Raw genomic sequence first — 19,553 nt, 5'->3', positions numbered from 1 at the left:
AACTGTAAAACTGCATAAAAAATTATTACCCTACACAAACTATCCGCTACATATCCTTATTCTTTATGCAGATTTTCTAACAGCAGGTGCTGGAAAAAGTACAGGAACGGAATGTGTTGAAAATCTGACCCCTCATATACACTTTAGAAATGAAAGCACTATAAAATCCTGACTGGGTGAAGGCATTTAGATCAAAACTTACTGAGAATCAAATCTGGGACATAACATACAGTGCTGTACTGTAAACACAGAAGAAGCAGGAACAGGTCAATATGTCCCGAGCCTGCTTCACCATGGGTCATCCAATCTTAGGCTAAACATCAATGAACTGCTTCATCTTCATATCTCTTAACTCCCTTGTAGTTTAATGTTTGGATGCAGGTTACTTAGTTAACACCAAAAACACAGTACAGGTTATAAGATGATTTAGAAAACACAAGAGATTACATAATGCACTGAAAATCATTCAGTAGAAACAGGTCCTTTGGCCCAGTGATTCTGCACCAACTGCTAAGCACACATTTAAACTAATCCTACACTAATGTCATTTGATTCTCCCCCACATTCCCACCAACACTCCCAGATTCTACCACTCACCTACATATTAAGGACAATTTACAGCAGCCAATTAACCAGCATGTCTTTCAGACGTGGAAAGAAACCAGAGCACCAGAAGGAATCCACACAGTCACAGGGAGAACGTGCGAACTCCACGCATACAGCACCGGAGGTCAGGAATGAACCTGGGTCACTGGAGCTGTGAGGCAGCAGCTCTACTAGCTGTAACACTCAATATATGCTGATGCTCAAAATAGCCATCCACATCTGTAAATTCAGATCCACTACATGAATTAGCAGAATCATTTTACTTATATTGAACTATTTTCAAGCAAAAAAAAGCAAATGACAAATTGATGACTGCCACCTATCATTTTTTCAAACATTTAGCTTTATTTATCTTAAATCAGCCAAAAATTATATTAATTAAATGGAAAAAGCAGAATATTTTTTGAAACAGCATATTTAACGTCATGAGTTGCCAGACGGAGTACAAGATTGCTAAAGAAATGGGATTTCTCCTGCTGTTGCAAATTTAACTGCGCAAGCAATTATTCAGAATAATGGCATACACTAAAAAGCAGTTTTTATACATGCAAACAAACAACTTCCTGTGATGATTTGATCATTTTCCTATAATAATATAATAATAATAAAGGAAATAAATGATTTGCACATGCTTCTTGACTCAAAAAGAAAACGTTTCTTACCAGTATGGTGTTCCCACAAATGAATTGGCAGGAGAAACTATGGAAGCAGATCCAAAATCAGCTAACTTTACTTGCCCTGGTTCTGTCAGGAGGATGTTACCTGCCTTTATGTCCCTGGGTATACAACAGGTAAATGTTATTTAATAGCCATCGAGTCAATAAAACCTCTAATATCATTCATATATAACATGCAAATTAAAACAAATACAAATTGTTTAATATTATCACTTATTAAAACGATACATTCTCAAAGAATATGCTTGAAAAGAAGTGCAAGATGGGCATCCAAACTATTTTCTTTGAACATTTATGTAAAATCAGTTTATGAAATAAGGACGATAATATCAGACTTCCACATGATGTAATTTGACCCTTGCCAAATCTATTTTGTGATTTCAATATCTGGGGAGAGGAGCGGAAGTGGCGACACTATTGGTTCTATCTGAGGTATCAAAATAGCCCTTTCTTTTTTTTTTTTCCCCCATAGTTTTCTTTTAGTTTGGGTAGATTAGTTTTTTTTTAAAAGGGGATTTTTCTTTTTGTTTTTTTTATGGTTTTTTGTATTTTATGTATACTCCTTATATATTTTGTTGCTAATTTGTGAGATTTTGGGATGTTTACTAACTATGTGTTACCTGACTGTAAATTTTAATAATTATTATCAATTAATATAATCCCAATTACTTTGTACTTACTTTTTGTAATGTGTTTGATGCTGAAACTAATAGAGAGATTGAAAAAGAAAAAAATTTAATATCGGAAAAAGGGACATAAAAAATTGGAAAGATCTAAGGGACAGGATTAATTTGCAGTGGAAAAGCAGGACTTGGCTTTGTTGGTGGAGGCTCCTGCCTGACAAATTTGATTAACTTTTTCTGTATCTATTAATAAAATATATTAATGAGGAAGTTTGGTTTACCATAGAATGGAGCTGGGGCCCTTATTTTTTTTTTGGATGGGAATGCAGGAGGTATGGTTCGTAAGTTAACAGGTGACATGAAAATTGGTCCTGTAGCTAAAGCTGGTATCTTAGGCCACAAACTATATTGATCAGATGATAAGTTGCAACGAGCAATAATTTGATGGAACTTAATCCCAATAAGTATGAGGCATGATATTCTGGGAAGTCAAAAAAGTATAAGACATACAGCATGAACAATAGGCCCTGAGAAAGTACTGATGATGTGCACTTCAATTACCAATGCACAGAAGAAAACATACCAAGTGCTGGTAAATGGGATTTATACTGATTGGCTAAACAAATACAACAGATCAGCATAATTGATTTTCAGTCTTTGGTGGTTCTAGTAACAGAAAGGTCATTGGTAAATTTATAACAACAAATACTTTAGTTGTTTACCTTTGGCTGTCTTGTTTAATTTTTACTCTTACAGGGTGTTGGGGATGGTAGAAATACATTTGCTATATGTACGGATCTAAGCAAAGCACTTAAGACTTTATTTGGGAAGTATTTTTCCTTGTAAGATTCAATTTGATATGAATGGAATTATATGAACAATGCACTCAGATCAAGTGCACCAACTTCTTTTATTGTCCTCAAGGGTATTAAATTACCAGTATTTGTACATGTGTATTTTTTCTTTCATCCAGATTGTTTCATAAGAGCACTTCATTTCAAATTCCAGATGCAATGGTGTGAATTTTGTCCATGGTCTATAAACTTATGATCTTATTGGATTATGTTCTAAACACAGGTAATAGAAAATATGTGTTTGGTAGCAGGAAATTGGTTGCATAAAGTTGTGGACTTTGTTGTTCATATATAAACATTTTTAAATGTGTTATTATATGTGAAAAAAAATTGCTCTGATAATATAATAAATACAAAGTAAAATTAATTTTATAACCCTACAGAAGTTAAGTAAATGGCATGAATACAAGTATGAAATACCAAACAAAAAGAATATCAGTAAGCAGTGTCTTTCCACTTGTACTCCAAATTTTTGCTCAATAATGACAAATGAGGATAACTACACGAATCTAAGGCGGCCTTGGCATCTTCCAAGATCACCTAGTCATTGAAATCTCCACTACTTACAACCAGCTTAGTAAAATCAGTTCTACAGCTCAGATAGTGGAAACAGTCTGCTAACTGATGTATATTTTTTAACATTTCAAATCAAAAGTATAGGCTAAATGCATACTTGAACTATAATAAATGTACTTTGAGTCTTTGAAAAATGGTGGATTACCAGAGGTAGTATTATACATACTTCACTACATTGTTTTTGTTAAAATATTGCTTCAACAATTACTTCCAACTGAAACAGACCTTGCTGATGGAGAAACAGTATTGAAAATCTGCCCACATGATTTGTAACAATATCCTCATGCAATGCAGCAAACCTCTATACAAGCATACCTGTGAATCATGTTATGGGAATGCAAATAGGCTAATCCCAGCAAAGCTCCGTGTGTAATGGCTGCAATCTCAATTTCCTGAAGTGGTTTCTTATGAACTGAATGGCAAAAAAATTAAAAGAAAATAATTGAAAATGGGTAAGGTTGTAAAGCACAGCTGATACAGTCACAGTATTAAATAAAAACACAAAAAATAATTCACAAGACCATTTAGATCAACTTTATTTTAACTGTTCCACAAGATGTGAATGTTGCTGGCAGCTACCATAAATGATCCTGGCGGAAGCCAAACCAAGTAATGATAAGTAGACTTTTGAAGTAATGCTGGGTTAACACTCAACAACACTTTTCACTACTCCAATGATTAAGTGTAATCTGATATCTTGATAATTAATCAGATTGGAAATGTCCTGCTTTTAACAGACACAACATGTATGGTAATTTTTCACACTGTCAGGAGGTGCCAGAAGAGCCTTTAACAATAAAAAATTGAGAATAATATATGAATTTGAGTTTTTGTTCAATATTACAAAAATGTACCAAAAAATGATCAATTTCCACACAGATAAATGATTTCTCATTACCTTCTAGAAGATCCGAGGCTGACCCTAAACAGTACTCCATCACCAGCTGCAAAAAAAAGAGAACAATTGATAAAACCATATACAAACATAACCCACCTATGCTCTAGTTTCATATTAGAAAGTCAGCAAGGTTTCTACAACTATAAGTGAAGAGGAAAGTGTATATGCAATACAACACACTTGATAAAACTGAACTCTACCTTCACTGCTAATCACTGAAATCGGACAGGTTTAGAACTCACTGGGTAGGCTATGATGTTTTGAAGAGTCATCTGGATCATTGTTAGAATTCAATGTTATAAAACAATTAATTTAAGGAGATGAGCTCGAAAAGATTCATCAATAATCAAGTTTTTACTTCTGAACAAATCAAGCCCCTTTTTACTTCTGACAAGCTAATACAGTGGCATGCAAAAGTTTGGGCACCCCGGTCAAAATTTCTGTTACTGTGAATAGCTGAGTAAAAGATGACCTGATTTCCAAAAGAAATAAAGTTAAAGATGACACATTTCTTTAATATTTTAAGCAAGATTACTATTTTTATTTCCATCTTTTACAGTTTCAAAATAACAAAAAAGGAAAAGGGCCCAAAGCAAAAGTTTGGGCGCCCTGCATGGTCAGTACTTAGTAACACCCCCTTGTAAACGCTTTCTGTAGCCAGCTAAGAGTCTCTGAATTCTTGTTTGGGGGATTTTCGCCCATTCTTTCTTGCAAAAGGCTTCTAGTTCTGTGAGATTCTTGGGCTGTCTTCCATGCACTGCTCTTTTGAGGTCTATCCACAGATTTTCAATGATGTTTAGGTCGGGGCACTCTGAGGGCCATGGCAAAACCTTTGCGACGTTTCTGGGTCCGCTATACCCTCGGTCCAATTAGTCTGCCTACAAACGGATATTATCGGAAGTAGTGTTCCAAGCTTTCAGCCGTTTCTCATGAAAGGGAGAGACTGACCCCTGACTCGAATGTGCTCTCAGTGATAGATATCGTCAGCAAGTATATGAATGCTTGAGGTTAAGTAACGTCAGCTACTTGTGTATAGGGTAATACTCGACGGAGTGTGATTCCTTATAAACCGGGGCGTGAGCTGCTTCCTACGGTTGCCACGTAGGCAAGGACTATCCTCGCGTTAGTATTAAGATCGTACCTTACTTATGCTCTAATCACAGAATCTCTCTAGTCTCGATATTGTTAGAAAAATAATATTATTTACTTAAGCAAGCTAGAATCAAAAGGAAATACAGAAATCAGATACAACTTTGCTCCAATCCGCTTAAATACGACTACATGCCAGTAATATAAAATACCATCTACTCACTGAGTCTAATTCAGCTTGATCTTCTCAGGATCGACAGAGCGCTTGATTGTTGATCAGTCTTCTGCCGTCTCCTGAGAGTCTTCTAGAGCTCTGCTGTCGCTCTCTCCGAAGCTCTGTCTCTCTGTTCAAGTTCAGCTGTATTTAAAGGTCTTTAAACGGCCAGTGTTTAGTAAAACATGGCCATGGATCAGCTGATTCACTTACTCAGCTGATTCACTTACTCAGCTGTTAATCCCTGACAAAATAAGGTCTTTCAATCTAAAATTAGCTGATTGGATATACAGGTGTCCCCCGCTTTTCGAACGTTCACTTTACGAAACCTCACTGTTACGAAAGACCTACATTAGCACCCTGTTTACGCTAACAGAAGGTGTTTTCACTGTTACGAGAAAAGCAGCACGCGATAAAAGGCAGCGCGCGCCCCGAGCAGCCGCTCTTCCCCGGATTCGGAACTGCATTCTCGCCAGCATTGCTTAAACACGTGCCTGTGAGCAGCCGTTAGCAAGATGAGTTCTAAGGTGTCGGAAAAGCCTGAAAGAACTTGTAAGGGCGTTACACTTAGCGTAAAACTAGACATAATTAAGCATTTTGATTGTGGTGAATGAAGTAAGGACTCCTCTACTGTAAAGATGAAGCCACACTCAGGTTGGAGGAACAACACGTTATATTCCGTCTCGGTAGCCTCCAACCTGATGGCATGAACATTGACTTCTCTCACTTCCGCTAGTGCCCCACCTCCCCCTCGTACCCCATCTGTTATTTATATACATACACATTCTTTCTCTCACTCTCCTTTTTCTCCCTCTGTCCCTCCGACTATAACCCTTGCCCATCCTCTGGGTTTTTCCCCCCTCCCCCTTTTTCTTCTCCCTGGGCCTCCTGTCCCATGATCCTCTCATACCCCTTTTGCCAATCACCTGTCCAGCTCTTGGCTCCATCCCTCCCCCTCCTGTCTTCCCCTATCATTTTGGATCTCCCCCTCTCAAATCTCTTACTAGCTCTTTCTTCAGTTAGTCCTGACGAAGGGTCTCGGCCTGAAACGTCAACTGTACCTCTTCCTAGAGATGCTGCCTGGCCTGCTGCGTTCACTAGCAACTTCAATGTGTGTTGCTTGAAGAAAGGATTAAATGAGTTTGGCTTGTGGAAGCTGACGACGGTGATGTTGAAGAGGTTTTGGCATCCCATGACCAAGAACTGATAGATGAAGAGATGATGCAATTGGAAGAGGAAAGGATAACAATCGAAACTGAATGAGTAATGATAAAGTACAACTTTAGTTTTGAAAGGGTACGTCGGTTTAGGGGATATTTGCAGGATAGTTTGAGTGCTTACAAAGAACTGTATGATAGAAAAATGTGCGAGGCTCAGCAGTCAAGCAAGCCATCCACATCAGCCACAGCAGACGACGAACCTCGACCTTCGAGGCGGCGGTTATAGGAGAAGATGAGCTGCCTGCCCTGATCGACGATGAGATGACACCTCAGTGTCCCACCACCCCAACACCCAGGCCACTGACAGATACCGATTCGCAGAGAATGCAGCGGTAGCCGGGAGGCACACAGCACATCTTTAAGAAAAAAGCCAAAATAAACACGCTAATTAATTAGGTGCCGCACCACACGTATTTGTCGGCCCAGATCAGAGGCAATGCAATCAGCAATGATCTGGGCCAACAATTACGTGCCGGGCAGCACCTAATTAATTAGCTTGTTTATTTCGGCTTTTTTCTTAAAGATGTGCTGGGTACCTCCCGGCTACTGCTGCATTCTCCACGAATCGCTATCTGTTCGCTGCCTGGAGGGTGGGGGCCACTGCACCACCCAAACTCCGACGACTCAGTCTAACACACCACCATCAGTGTGCTCTGCGCTTTCCCAATTCCGGTAAGTGATACTACACTGTACATACATTATTTCTACTTTATATCGGCCGTGTATTTTTACGTGTTACTTGGTATGATTTGGCAGCTTCATAGCTTAAAGGTTACTGGAGAGCGCTTGCGCCGTGTTTTTGCCGACGGGGCTTGCGTGAGATTTTTGCTACGGAGAACAGTTCAGGCAATGATTGCGGAAAAATATTTCTACTTTATATAAGCTGTGTATTTATCATATCATTCCTGCTTTTACTATATGTTACTGTTATTTTAGGTTTTGTGTGTTATTTGGCATGATTTGGTAGGTTATTTTTGGGTCTGCGAACGCCCACAAAATTTTCCCATATAAATAAATGGTAATTGCTTCTTTGCTTTACGACATTCCGGCTTACAAACCGTTTCATAGGAACGCTCTACCTTCGGATGGCGGGGGAAACCTGTACAGTAATCATCTGTTTGGAGCATAAACAGTTAACAGCTGTCTGCATTACATGAGTACAATATCTGGCCGATACGTCATACAGGAAATAAACTGCGGTTGCTAGCGACCGATCATCATATGGTTTCTAGCGGCCGATGAGTCGTCAGCCTGTAATATCTAAAACATGGCTCTTTAAAAGATACAATATTAAGCAGCTACTGCCACACCTTCAGCTTGCACCTCTTGGGGTAGTCCATTGTGGATTTTGAGGTGTGTTTAGGATCATTATACTATTGTAGAAGCCATCCTCTTTTCATCTTCAGCTTATTTTTTTTTAACAGACGGTGTGATGTTTGCTTCCAGAATTTGCTGGTATTTAATTGAATTCATTCTTCCCTTTACTAGTGAAATGTTCCTCGTGCCACTGGCTGCAACACAAGCCCAAAGCATGATCAATCCACACCCGTACTTAACAGTTGGAGAGGTGTTCCTTTCATGAAATGATGCACCCTTTTTTCTCCAAACCTACTTTTGCTCATTGCGGCCAAAAAGTTCTATTTTAACTTCATCAGTCCACTGGACTTGTTTCCAAAATGCATCAGGCTTGTTTAGATGTTCCTTTGCAAATTTCTGACGCTGAATTTTGTGGTGAGGATGCAGGAAAGGTTTTCTTCTGATGACTCTTCCATGAACTTCATATTTGTGCAGGTGTCGCTGCACAGTAATGCAATGCACCACCACTCCAGAGTCTGCTAAATCTTCCTGCAGGTCTTTTGTAGTCAAATGGGGGTTTTGATTTGCCTTTCTAGCAATGCTACGAGCAGTTCTCTTGGAAAGTTTTCTTGGTCTTCCAGACCTCAACTTGACCTCCACCATTCCTGTTAACTGCCATTTCTTAATTACATTACGAACTGAGGAAATGACTACCTGAAAATGCTTTGCTATCTTCTTATAGCCTTCTCCTGCTTTGTGGGCATCATTTATTTTAATTTTCAGAGTGCTAGGCAGCTGCTTAGAGGAGCCCATGGCTGCTGATTGTTGGGACAAGGTTTGAGGAGTCAGGGTACTTATAAAGCTTTAAAATTTGCATCACCTGATCTTTCCTAACGATGACTGTGAACAAGCCATAGCCCTAACAAGCTAATTAAGGTATGAGACCTTGGTAAAGTTATTTGAGAGCTCAAATCTCTTGGGTTGCCCAAACTTCTGCATAGTGTTCCTTTCCTTTTTTCACTCTAAAATTGTACAAAACAAAAATAATACACTAATCTTGCTTAAAATGTTGAAAAGAATGTTTCATCTTTAACTTTATGACTTTTGGAGATCAGTTCATCTTCTACTCATTTAACTATTCACAGTAACGGAAATTTTGATCAGAAATTTTGAACCTTTGCATGCCACTGTAGCTCTCATATTGAAGTCTATTTCAACAGGGCAATTTTTAAACTTTAAAAGGTTCCAAGTACTGACGGTTGAATTAACATTATGGATGAAATTATTAGTACTTACATATTCTTTACTAATAAGCAAATTTCTTACCCATGCTGTATGCTCTCGCAGATAACAACCTTTGTATTCGATACTATTCGGATGCCTTAACTTCTGTAGAAACTTGACTTCTTTGATAATGTCTTGCCATTTCTGTAAGAGATTTTGTCATAGTTTATAATAAGTGAAAGCAGTTCTTTGAGTATTAAAAAGACCCTTAGCCAACACGGTATGCAGTCTGTCATCATGTATAGGGGATCTCTGGATGTCCAACAACATTGATCAGGTGAAAAGCAAAATTGTTAAAGATGCTCATGGGCAACAAAATGGAATAAAAAGCACTTATTTTAACCATTTTACAGACTATTGCAATATTATAAACATTAACACATTTTGAAATGTGTGGAATTTTCAAAACAGATCTGAAGGGAATGACAAATCACAAATATTAAATTAGATTCCCAAGGTCAGAGAAGATGCACTGCAGTAACTGTCTTAAAACACTCAGCTAAACCTTACAGAACAATCGTAAGAACTTATTTTTAATTAGAATAACCCATAAAAATTTGTATATGCAAAAAATTGATTCACTTTTGAAAGCATCTGTAAATAAAGTAATAAGTATACTCCATGGATATACAGGATATCTTCAAAAGCAACTTTCCTTTTGTTATTGTGCACCTGCAGATGTCAAGAGCTGCTTGCCAGCATCATAATATTACACAGTTTGACATGATTCAGTATTGCAACCACAAATTCTGAACCAACATGAAGTCACTATCATATCTCCTAATAAAATGCATCCTTATCTATTCCCTTCCCTAATCTAATAATTGTTTCCTTCTCAAATGAATATTTCTAAGCAGTCGTTTGTCCATCCCTCTTAACTGCCTTTCTGAGGGGTGAGAGTTCATTCTTTCTTCATGGTACTGCTTGGTCCTCAAAACCTTTTTATTCCATTAAAGGTGTGATATAAGCAGAAAAAGTCAATAAACGAAATAAAAGGGCAATAGATGCAAAGGAAGAGGAAAAGTTGAATGATCAGAGGAACCAGCCAAGATGTGATTTTGTATATAAAAATATGCATTGCTATGTCAAAGACAGAAGACAAAATATTGCCCAATACTTTATTAAAATGCTTCACTGCTGATGAAGCGGATAACAATAAAGCCCCTTCATGCAACACCCTTCCACGACCAATTTCCCAACAAAGTAATTATAAAGCCACCCGGCTAAGTTGCTTTTCAAGTTACATCCTTATTTACAAACACAATAGAGCTGTTAAAGTATTGTCTTTGAGGCCAACACAGGTGTATACACAGGGCAATCAGACAGTCTGGTATCAGATACAATCAAACTCAAGAATTTTATCTCGTTTCAGCTGGGAAATTTGTCCCAATTTTCACATTAGGGTAACCAGAGTATGGCAAAAAAGCTTCTATATAGTTGGAAACATGAGACCTTGCACCTAGGAAATACATTCAAAGTGCAGCAGGGTGGGTTGCCTGCTCCACTCTTTTTGACCCATTAGAAACCAGGATTACAATGTGCAACATCCTGGGGTGGCTGCTCATTTTTTTTTCCTCAATAGTAAAGCAAAATCCTTTGACAGCCCCCTCATCTAAGCAGCAGCCATTCTGGAAACCCTAATCACATTGCCAGAAAGAACAGACACTGAAAAAGACAGACCTCTCCTTCCCATCAAAAAACATCTCCTTTACCATCTACACTGTTTCAAATAATAGCTTTATAGGACATTCTTATTTGAGAGCTGATAAATTCCTTGGAGCAGCAAAGTCCACAGACATTTACAGGTTGCTCTGAAGGAAGTTCACAAGATGCCTCGTGAATTCCTGCATACCATAAAAGATGTTTGGGAGCAAGCACCAGGACAAATTGAACAATACTTTATTTGTATTTGGTTCATTAATAAGTGCAGATTGCAACACTGGAGCTAAGGCCAAACATTGCACATCTAGGATTGGAGCTGGAGAAGGATGGATTTCCATGAAGGCAAGATTAATGGAATTGAGTTGATTTTCACTATACTTAATTTTCAATTCAAAAGACAATTTAAAAAATATATAAACTTTGATAAGCCACATTATAAAATGGAAACTGTTTTCATACTACTATAATGTAAAATGATGAAAACTAATCCAAGAACAAGTATTTCGTGGACCTTTCTGGAACATTTGTTGAAAGGAAAGTTAATTGCCCTTTCATAATCAATGTTGAAGCAAATACTTCTTGGGCAAGTTCAAAGCAAGCTACACTTTCCTCAGTGAGTTAGTTGAAGCCCGGATAAGCAGTATAAATGCATCACCTTCCTCAAGCCACACAACAAAGCTCTGAACATAATGTCCTGATTTTTTGGACTTGCTACCTTTGAAAATCTGATCTCAAAATGAAGAGGAAGATGGGCTAGAATTTTACTCAATTTTATTCAACCTCCACTTCAAGCAAAAAATGATTTCCTTATAAACTTTTACAGAGTAACATGCAACAGATTTTTTTAAATAGCACGCATTTATACCAGAATCAATTATAGGCTGCAATTTGAACAAAGGGTACATTCAACATTGGTCCCCTTCTGCAGTCAGCTTTCTGAAAGTACTGCCAAAGTTACACCTCTGTCCACATGCATACTGGTAATTTGAATTCTCATTCTCTCCACAGGGTGAAAATGATTTTGATTTCTGTATGCAGATTTTAGCCACAAATGGTAAGATTTTATTTTTAAAAGTCACACAGAAAACCAGTACAAGTTGTAATTAATTGAGCAACAAGAACTAAGATCATGGATTCTCTGAGAGTGTACTGGAGGGTGTACTTCAATGCAAAGCACATCTTCAAAATAGTGGAAAATCTGATTTAGAAAGGACAAAGCAACATATAAAATAAGTCAATAGCAAAGTGATTATTATAAAGTTCCTTATTTATTGAACTATATTGTTTTCTTGGTATACACAACAAAATACATTTGGGGAAGGAATCAAATGGGGAGAAAAAACGTTATGGATAACTTAGAAACAAACTCCAGATATTTCTTTGGATATTTATAAACTGACATGAAAAGACTACAGGTAAGTATTTTTTCCTCTCTAAAAAGTGTGTGTTTCTGTAGATTAAAACATCACCTACTATATAATTACTTCCTTGTTCTAGTGTAGGATCACTCCCTTATGACAGTCACCTGGTCACACAGCTTCAAGCCAAGTTCAATGCAGAATGACACTTTATTGCAGTTTTTAGCAACTGCTAGATTTTCATGGAATATTACAAAGAATTACTTCTGTGACCCTTGTATTAAATAAAGACTGATCAGATGGATGTAAAATAACAACCGCATAAATGAAAGCCTACAGGTCTCGACAAGCATCTGTCAATACCTATTACTCTATACATATTAGCTGTCTATTTATCTTACTTGTCAGCTACAAACTGGGTGTTCTCTTTAGATATATAATAATATTCTTCAAATATACTTAATTAGGTACAAAGTACTATAGAATACAATAAGGATGCAAAAGTCCTTTTAACTTCCTCCATCTCAATGGTATACCGCTCATCTCCAGATCTTATTTAAAAGCGAAACTGTGAGTGCTAGTTAAAATATACAATTTAACACTAAATCAAAGATTAATGTAGAAAATCTAACAGCAGTGAAGTTTTAGAGTATTTATTTGGTTATCCATCACATTCTCACTTGATTATGCCTATACACACACACAACTCATTTCTTTCATGCAGTTTATAATGCACTAACCTCATTGGATTGTTTTCCACTATAAGACATTTTCTTGATAGCCACCACTTCATTAGTGCGAACATCTCGTGCCTATATAAGATTTTAGAATATATTAGCAAGCTTATTGAAATGCTCATTTGAACAGTGAAACAATACTGCAGTGAAAAGTACATAACAATCCAAATGAAACTTCTGACAAGATGCAAGTTGATCTTTAAAACTACAATATCTAAACATACCCCAATTTTCTGTTTAAAACTAGTGATTCCCAAACAAATTACTTATTTTACCTTCCATTTAAGTGAATAGTTTTCAGCAGTAATTTGTTTCTTAGTTTAGAATAATTTTATAATTCTTAATCATCATGCAATCTAGAATGCAGAATTTCAAAAGCACCATTATGTTCAGAGACTATCATAATTTCAGGTGATCCTCAAACTGAAAGAGGGTTGAAGAACAAGGCTAAATACAAAGGAGATATAAATGAGAAAAAATTAGGAAATGGTTTTATTAAAATGGGAACCAAAGTCAGATAATACACTACAAATATTCAAAACCATTGCATTACATAACTATATACAGACCAATTAAATTTCTAGCCTTCCCTTACCAAATAATTAAAATTACATTGTCATCCTTCCTCTTTGAGGAGACAATCTCCAACATACATTAAACAGTGGCATTGTTCTAAAGGTAACTAAACAAACTTTCGTAGAAAGGCAAGCATTTACTATTGGAATTCCAAGATTACAGCTTGCAAGACAACAACTTGATGCTGCAATGGAGATGATGCAATTATTGTACAAGATGCCATGCCAGGTAAAGTATTGGTTTACACCTTTTTTTTTAAGGCGCACCCAACTTTGAATTAGGCACCTTACTGGACATGATGAAGACACTGAATCCTGTTGACCCTGCAAAGTCATCTTCACAAGTATCTTAGAGCAGTCTAAATACAGTAAGCTGCCCAGAGGTTCTTCAAAAATCAGATCTTGAACATCCTAGACTCAACCGAAGAGCTGGGGTTGCTTCATTCGACGAAAACTACAACAAAGGGTGGAATAATAAACTTAGTTACCTCACTAACTTATCTGTTGCAATAAATTAATGCCTACAAGAATATTAGTAGAACTGACCAGCCAGTTATCTGGAGATCATATTACATTTCACTCTTTTGTACAATGTTAAATATCACAGATCAAGCGGCTTTGCTGTTCAAAATTGGGCATGCAGAAGATGTTGTAGGCTAGCATCCACAAGGTGTTGTGAGCCATCAGCAACAGCAGACACTAACAAAATACCTCTACAATCTATAAACCTCACAGAATGGCACATCCCTCACTCTATCACTACCATGACAGAACACCATAATTATATCCTAAGGTGACCTTAAACACTACTAAAATTCTTCTAAGTTCTAAAATCACTGTAATCCTAAAACACAGGCACTTTGACCAAGGATGCTTCTCTTATTCAACACTTAACAAGGAACTTTCTGTATCTGATGCTTACATACATGTCGACACACTTTACATGAAACTCTACTGTCCTGAAGGGTCTCGGCCTGAAACGCCAACTATTCATTCATTTCCATAGTTGCCGCCTGACCTGCTAAGTTCCTCCAGCATTCTGTGTGTGTTGTTTTGAATTTCTAGCATCTACTGAATTTTCTCATGTTTATAAGACTCTGCAAGATTCCTCTTCATAAATATCTATAAGTTCACTGAAGGGATCAATCTATGAACTGTGGAAAAGTATTCCAGAGATAGCACCAACTGTATTTAAAAACAAGATGCTAACCTAATAAAAACACAATACAGTATCGCATGCATGTTAAATAATGGAAATACATGTTACAGAGAAAGCCAAGTATTTCTGAAATTTACTTGTTAGCCAAAGGGTTTGAGGTTTTGCCAAACGTATCATCACTGATAGCTCAGGAGATGGTTTCCTGAATGCTTCTATGTTCAGTAATGGCAGAGAATAATACATGTGAGAAAAATAAAAGCTTAAGGTGTGAGCAAAAGGAGAACCAAGTGGTAAAGGTGTTTGGATCCCTTCCTGGGAACAAACCATTCCAAAAGCCAGGAAAAAAAAATTAATCCACTTTAATTGAAACCAAGAAATGGCCAAAGGTAATGGATACAGCAAAGAAAGATGGAACCCAATGAAATTCTGGTTATGGTGCTGAAGCAAGGTTTCCCATTCAGCCAAGACTAAATCCAAGCTGTTCCAATGCAGTTAAACACTGGCAACATACAAATTATCCAATAGTGTACACAAATTACAGAACAACTATTCTTAGTAATAACAACTAAGGGAATGGTTGCGGCAAAATGCTATCTAGTTCATTTCAGGAGTAAAAGCCCATCACCCTGACCAGGTTTGTCATAAATGCAGCTTCAGGTCACAGCAATATAGTTGACTCTTAAGTGCCTATTCAAATAGCCAGGCAAGACACTAAGTTGTTGCAGGACTATTACTTTGAAAGGGAAATTTGATACAATTGGAAAGATACCCATCATCAATCTAGCCACCAAATTTGTACAGGTAAAGTCACTCCAAATTGTCAATCTTGGAAAATGCATCTCATTGGGCCGGTTGGTGGCGCAACGACATCGGCGTCAGACCCGGGAGCAGAGGTTCCCAAGGTCGAAACTAGTCGGGTCTGCCCCCGAGTACGCTTTCCATCCGTGCCAGGTTGAGTGTTGAGATCACAACATGACCTCGTAAAACTAAGGGAAAATACTGTGAAAAATGTCTGTGTGAGGAGTGGCGCACCACACTCTCTCTCTCCGCGCCTTGTGAAAAAAAAAGCCATGAAAAATTCATCCTCATGGACTCACGCACAGACACGCAGACGCAGAGACTCACACGCACACAGGCACACACAAAAAAAAGGAAAGTGCATCTCACAATCATCTGGGGTTTCGTACCTAAACTGTGGGTGCCATCCCACAGATTAGTCAAACAACATGACATAGCTGTACAGGTAGATTCATATATTGTGGAGAATGTGCCATTGTGTTGAATCTGCAACTGAGGACACATATACCAAACAGAAAAAGCAGCATGAAATACCAGTCCTCAGCAATTCCAGAACCAAAAGAAAAGCTCAGTACTGCAACCCTTGACATCTAGTTGTGAATTGTGGTACACAATTAAACAGCAAACTGGAGAAGGAAGATCTCACCTCAGACGGTCGAGGAAGTCTACAGGAGCACAAATGAGAGCATCCTGACTGGCTGCATCACTGCCTGCACCTCCCTTAATAGCAGGCTTCTGCAGAGAGTGGTGCAGACAGCCGAGCTCATCTGTAGTTGTGAACTTCAAAAATGTCATAAAGAAGGAAAAACTGGAATACAAAGGTAAGCTAGCCCATAATATTAAAGAGGATACCAGAAGTTTCTTCAGATATATAAAGTATAAAAGAGAGGTGAGAGTAGATCGGACTGTTGGAAAATGATGCTGGAGTAGTAGTAATGGGGGACAAGAAAATGGCAGACATCAGCCATTTTATATTTTGCATATTTTGCATCAGCCTTCACTGTGGAAGACACGAGCAGTATGCTAGAAGTTTCAGAGTGTCAGAGGGCAGAAGTGTGTGAAGCTACTATTACTAGGAAGAAGATTCATGGGGAACTGAAAGGTCTGAAGGTAGATAAGTCACCTGGACCAGATGGTTTACACCCCAGAGTTCTGAAAGAGGTAACTGAAGAGATTGTGGAGGCATCAGTAATGATCAATAGATTCTGGCACAGTTCTGGAGGACTGGAAAATTGCAAATGTCACTTCACTCTTCAAGAAAAAGGGATAGAAACAGAAGAAAGGAAATTATAGACCAGTTAGTCTGACCTCAGTGGTCGGGAAGATGCTGGAGTCGCTTGTTAAGAATGTGGTTTTGAGATACTTGTAGGCATATGATAAAAATCAGCTGTAGTCAGCATGGTTTCGTAAAGGAAAATCTTGCCTGACAAATCTGTTGGAATTCTTTGAAGAACTAACAAGCAGGATACAGGTGTCCCCCACTTTTCGAACGTACGCTTTACGAAACCTTGCTGTTACGAAAGATCTACATTAGTTACCTGTTTTTGCTAACAGAAGGTGTTTTCACTGTTACGAAAAAAGGCAGCGCGCGCCCCGAGCAGCCAAGCTCCTCCTCCGGAACTGCATTCTAGCCGGTACTGCTTAAACACGTGCCTGTGAGCATCTGTTAGCAAGATGAGTTCTAAGGTATCGGAAAAGCCTAAAAGAGCTCGTAAGGGTGTTACACTTAGCGTAAAACTAGACATAATTAAGCATTTCGATCATGGTGAACGAAGTAAGGACAAAGTGAGTTTGGCTTGTGGAAGTTGACAAAGATGATGTTGAAGAGGTTTTGGCATCTCATGACTAAGAACTGATAGATGAAGAGCTGATGCAACTGGAAAAGGAAAGGATAACAATTGAAACTGAATGCAGTAGCGAACGGACTGAAACTGAAGTCATCCAGGAACTGAACATGAAGAAAATGACCTGCCTGCCCTGATGGAAACAGACAACGATGAGATAACACCCCAGTGTTCCACCACTCCAACCCCCGGGCTGCAGACCGATACATTCCCACCGAAAATGCAGCGGTAGCCGGGATGCACCCAGCACATCTTTAAGAAAAAAAGCCGAAATAAACAAGCTAATTAATTAGGTGCCACCCGGCCCAATAGACAATAGGTGCAGGAGTAGGCCATTCAGCCCTTCAAGCCAGCACCACTATTCACTGTGATCATGGCTGATCATCCACAATCAGTACCCTTTTCCTGCCTTCTCCCCATATCCCTTCATTCCGCTATCTTTAAGAGCTCTATCTAACTCTTTCTTGAAAGAATCCAGAGAATTGGCCTCCACTGCCTTCTGAGGCAGAGCATTCCACAGAACCACAACCTTCTGTGTGAAAAAGTTTTTCCTCAGCTCTGTTCTAAATTGTCTACACCTTATTCTTAAAACTGTGGCCTCTGGTTCTGGTCTCCCCCAACGTCGGGAACATGTTTCCTGCCTCTAGCGTGTCCAATCCCTTAATAATCTTATATGTTTCAATCAGACCCCCTCTCATCCTTCTAAATTCCAGTGTATGCAACCCCAGTCGCTCCAATCTTTCAACATATGACAGTCCCGCCATCCCAGGAATTAACCTCATGAACCTACGCTGCACTCCCTCAATAGCTAGGATGTCCTTCCTCAAATTTGGAGACCAAAACTGTACACAATACTCCAGCTGTGGTCTCACCAGGGCCCCGTACAACTGCAGAAGGACCTCTTTGCTCCTATACTCAACTCCCCTTGTTATGAAAGCCAACATGCCATTAGCCTTCTTCACTGCCTGCTGTACCTGCATGCTTACTTTCAGTGACTGATGAACAAGGACACCTAGATCTCGTTGTACTTCCCCTTTTCCTATCTTGACACCATTCAGATAGTAATCTGCCTTCATGTTCTTGCCACCAAAGTGGATAACCTCACATTTATCCACATTAAACTGCATTTGCCATGCATCTGCCCACTCACCCAGCCTGTCCAAGTCACCCTGCATTCTCATAACATCTTCCTCACATTTCATACTGCCACCCAGTTTTGTGTCATCTGCAAATTTGCTAATGTTACTTTTAATCCCTTCATCTAAATCATTAATGTATATTGTAAATAGCTGCGGTCCCAGCACCGAGCCTTGCGGTACCCCACTAGTCACTGCCTGCCATTCTGAAAAGGACCCATTAATCCCTACTCTTTGTTTCCTGTCTGCCAACCAATTTTCTATTCATGTCAGTCCCCTACCCCCAATACCATTTGCTCTAATTTTGCCCACTAATCTCCTATGTGGGACCCTATCAAAGGCTTTCTGAAAGTCCAGGTACACTACATCCACTGGCTTTCCCATCTCCATTTTCATAGTTACATTCTCAAAAAATTCCAGAAGATTAGTCAAGCATGATTTCCCCTTCGTAAATCCATGCTGACTTGGACCTATCCTGCCACTGCTATCCAAATATGCCGCTATTTCATCTTTTATAATTGATTCCAGCATCTTCCTGATTGCCGATTGTGTTGCCTCTGATCTGGGCTGACATTTACGCGCCAGACGGCACCTAGTTAATTAGCTTGTTTATTTCGGCTTTTTTCTTAAAGATGTGCTGGGTGCGTCCCAGCTACCACTGCATTTTCCGCGGATCGGTATCGGTTCACTGCCCGGAGGTTGGGGACCACTGCATCACCCCAACCTCCGATGACTCAGCTTAACACACTATCATCAGTGTGCTCGATGTCTTCCCAATTCCGGTAAATGATACTACACTGTACATACATTATTTATACTACTTTATATAGGCTGCGTATTTTTATGCATTATTTGGTATGATTTGGCAGCTTCATAGCTTAAAGGTTACTGGACAGAGTATTTCTGCCGAGAGAGCTTGCACCGTGCATCTACCGAGAGCGCTTGCA

At 38.7% G+C, this 19,553-nt stretch overlaps 1 protein-coding gene across 4 annotated transcripts in view; it reads right to left on the bottom strand.

Annotated features, from left to right (window-relative positions):
- The window catches only part of taok1a (TAO kinase 1a), a 160,010-nt gene that overhangs the window by 52,870 nt on the left and 87,587 nt on the right, over positions 1 to 19,553 (bottom strand). For all 4 annotated transcript variants that reach the window (XM_072243752.1, XM_072243753.1, XM_072243755.1 and 1 more), the window contains exons 3-7: positions 13,098 to 13,169; positions 9,380 to 9,481; positions 4,235 to 4,280; positions 3,652 to 3,748; positions 1,269 to 1,382 (exon numbers count right to left, since the gene is read on the bottom strand). In XM_072243752.1, the coding sequence (XP_072099853.1) occupies positions 1,269 to 1,382; positions 3,652 to 3,748; positions 4,235 to 4,280; positions 9,380 to 9,481; positions 13,098 to 13,169 (431 nt within the window). The remainder of the gene's footprint in view (positions 1 to 1,268; positions 1,383 to 3,651; positions 3,749 to 4,234; positions 4,281 to 9,379; positions 9,482 to 13,097; positions 13,170 to 19,553) is intronic.

This window comes from Mobula birostris, chromosome 25, assembly GCF_030028105.1.
Source record: "Mobula birostris isolate sMobBir1 chromosome 25, sMobBir1.hap1, whole genome shotgun sequence".
NCBI classification, from domain to species: Eukaryota; Metazoa; Chordata; class Chondrichthyes; order Myliobatiformes; family Myliobatidae; genus Mobula; species Mobula birostris.
The sequence above is the reverse complement of the archived record's forward strand: the minus strand, read 5'-3'. Positions and strand labels throughout refer to the sequence as shown.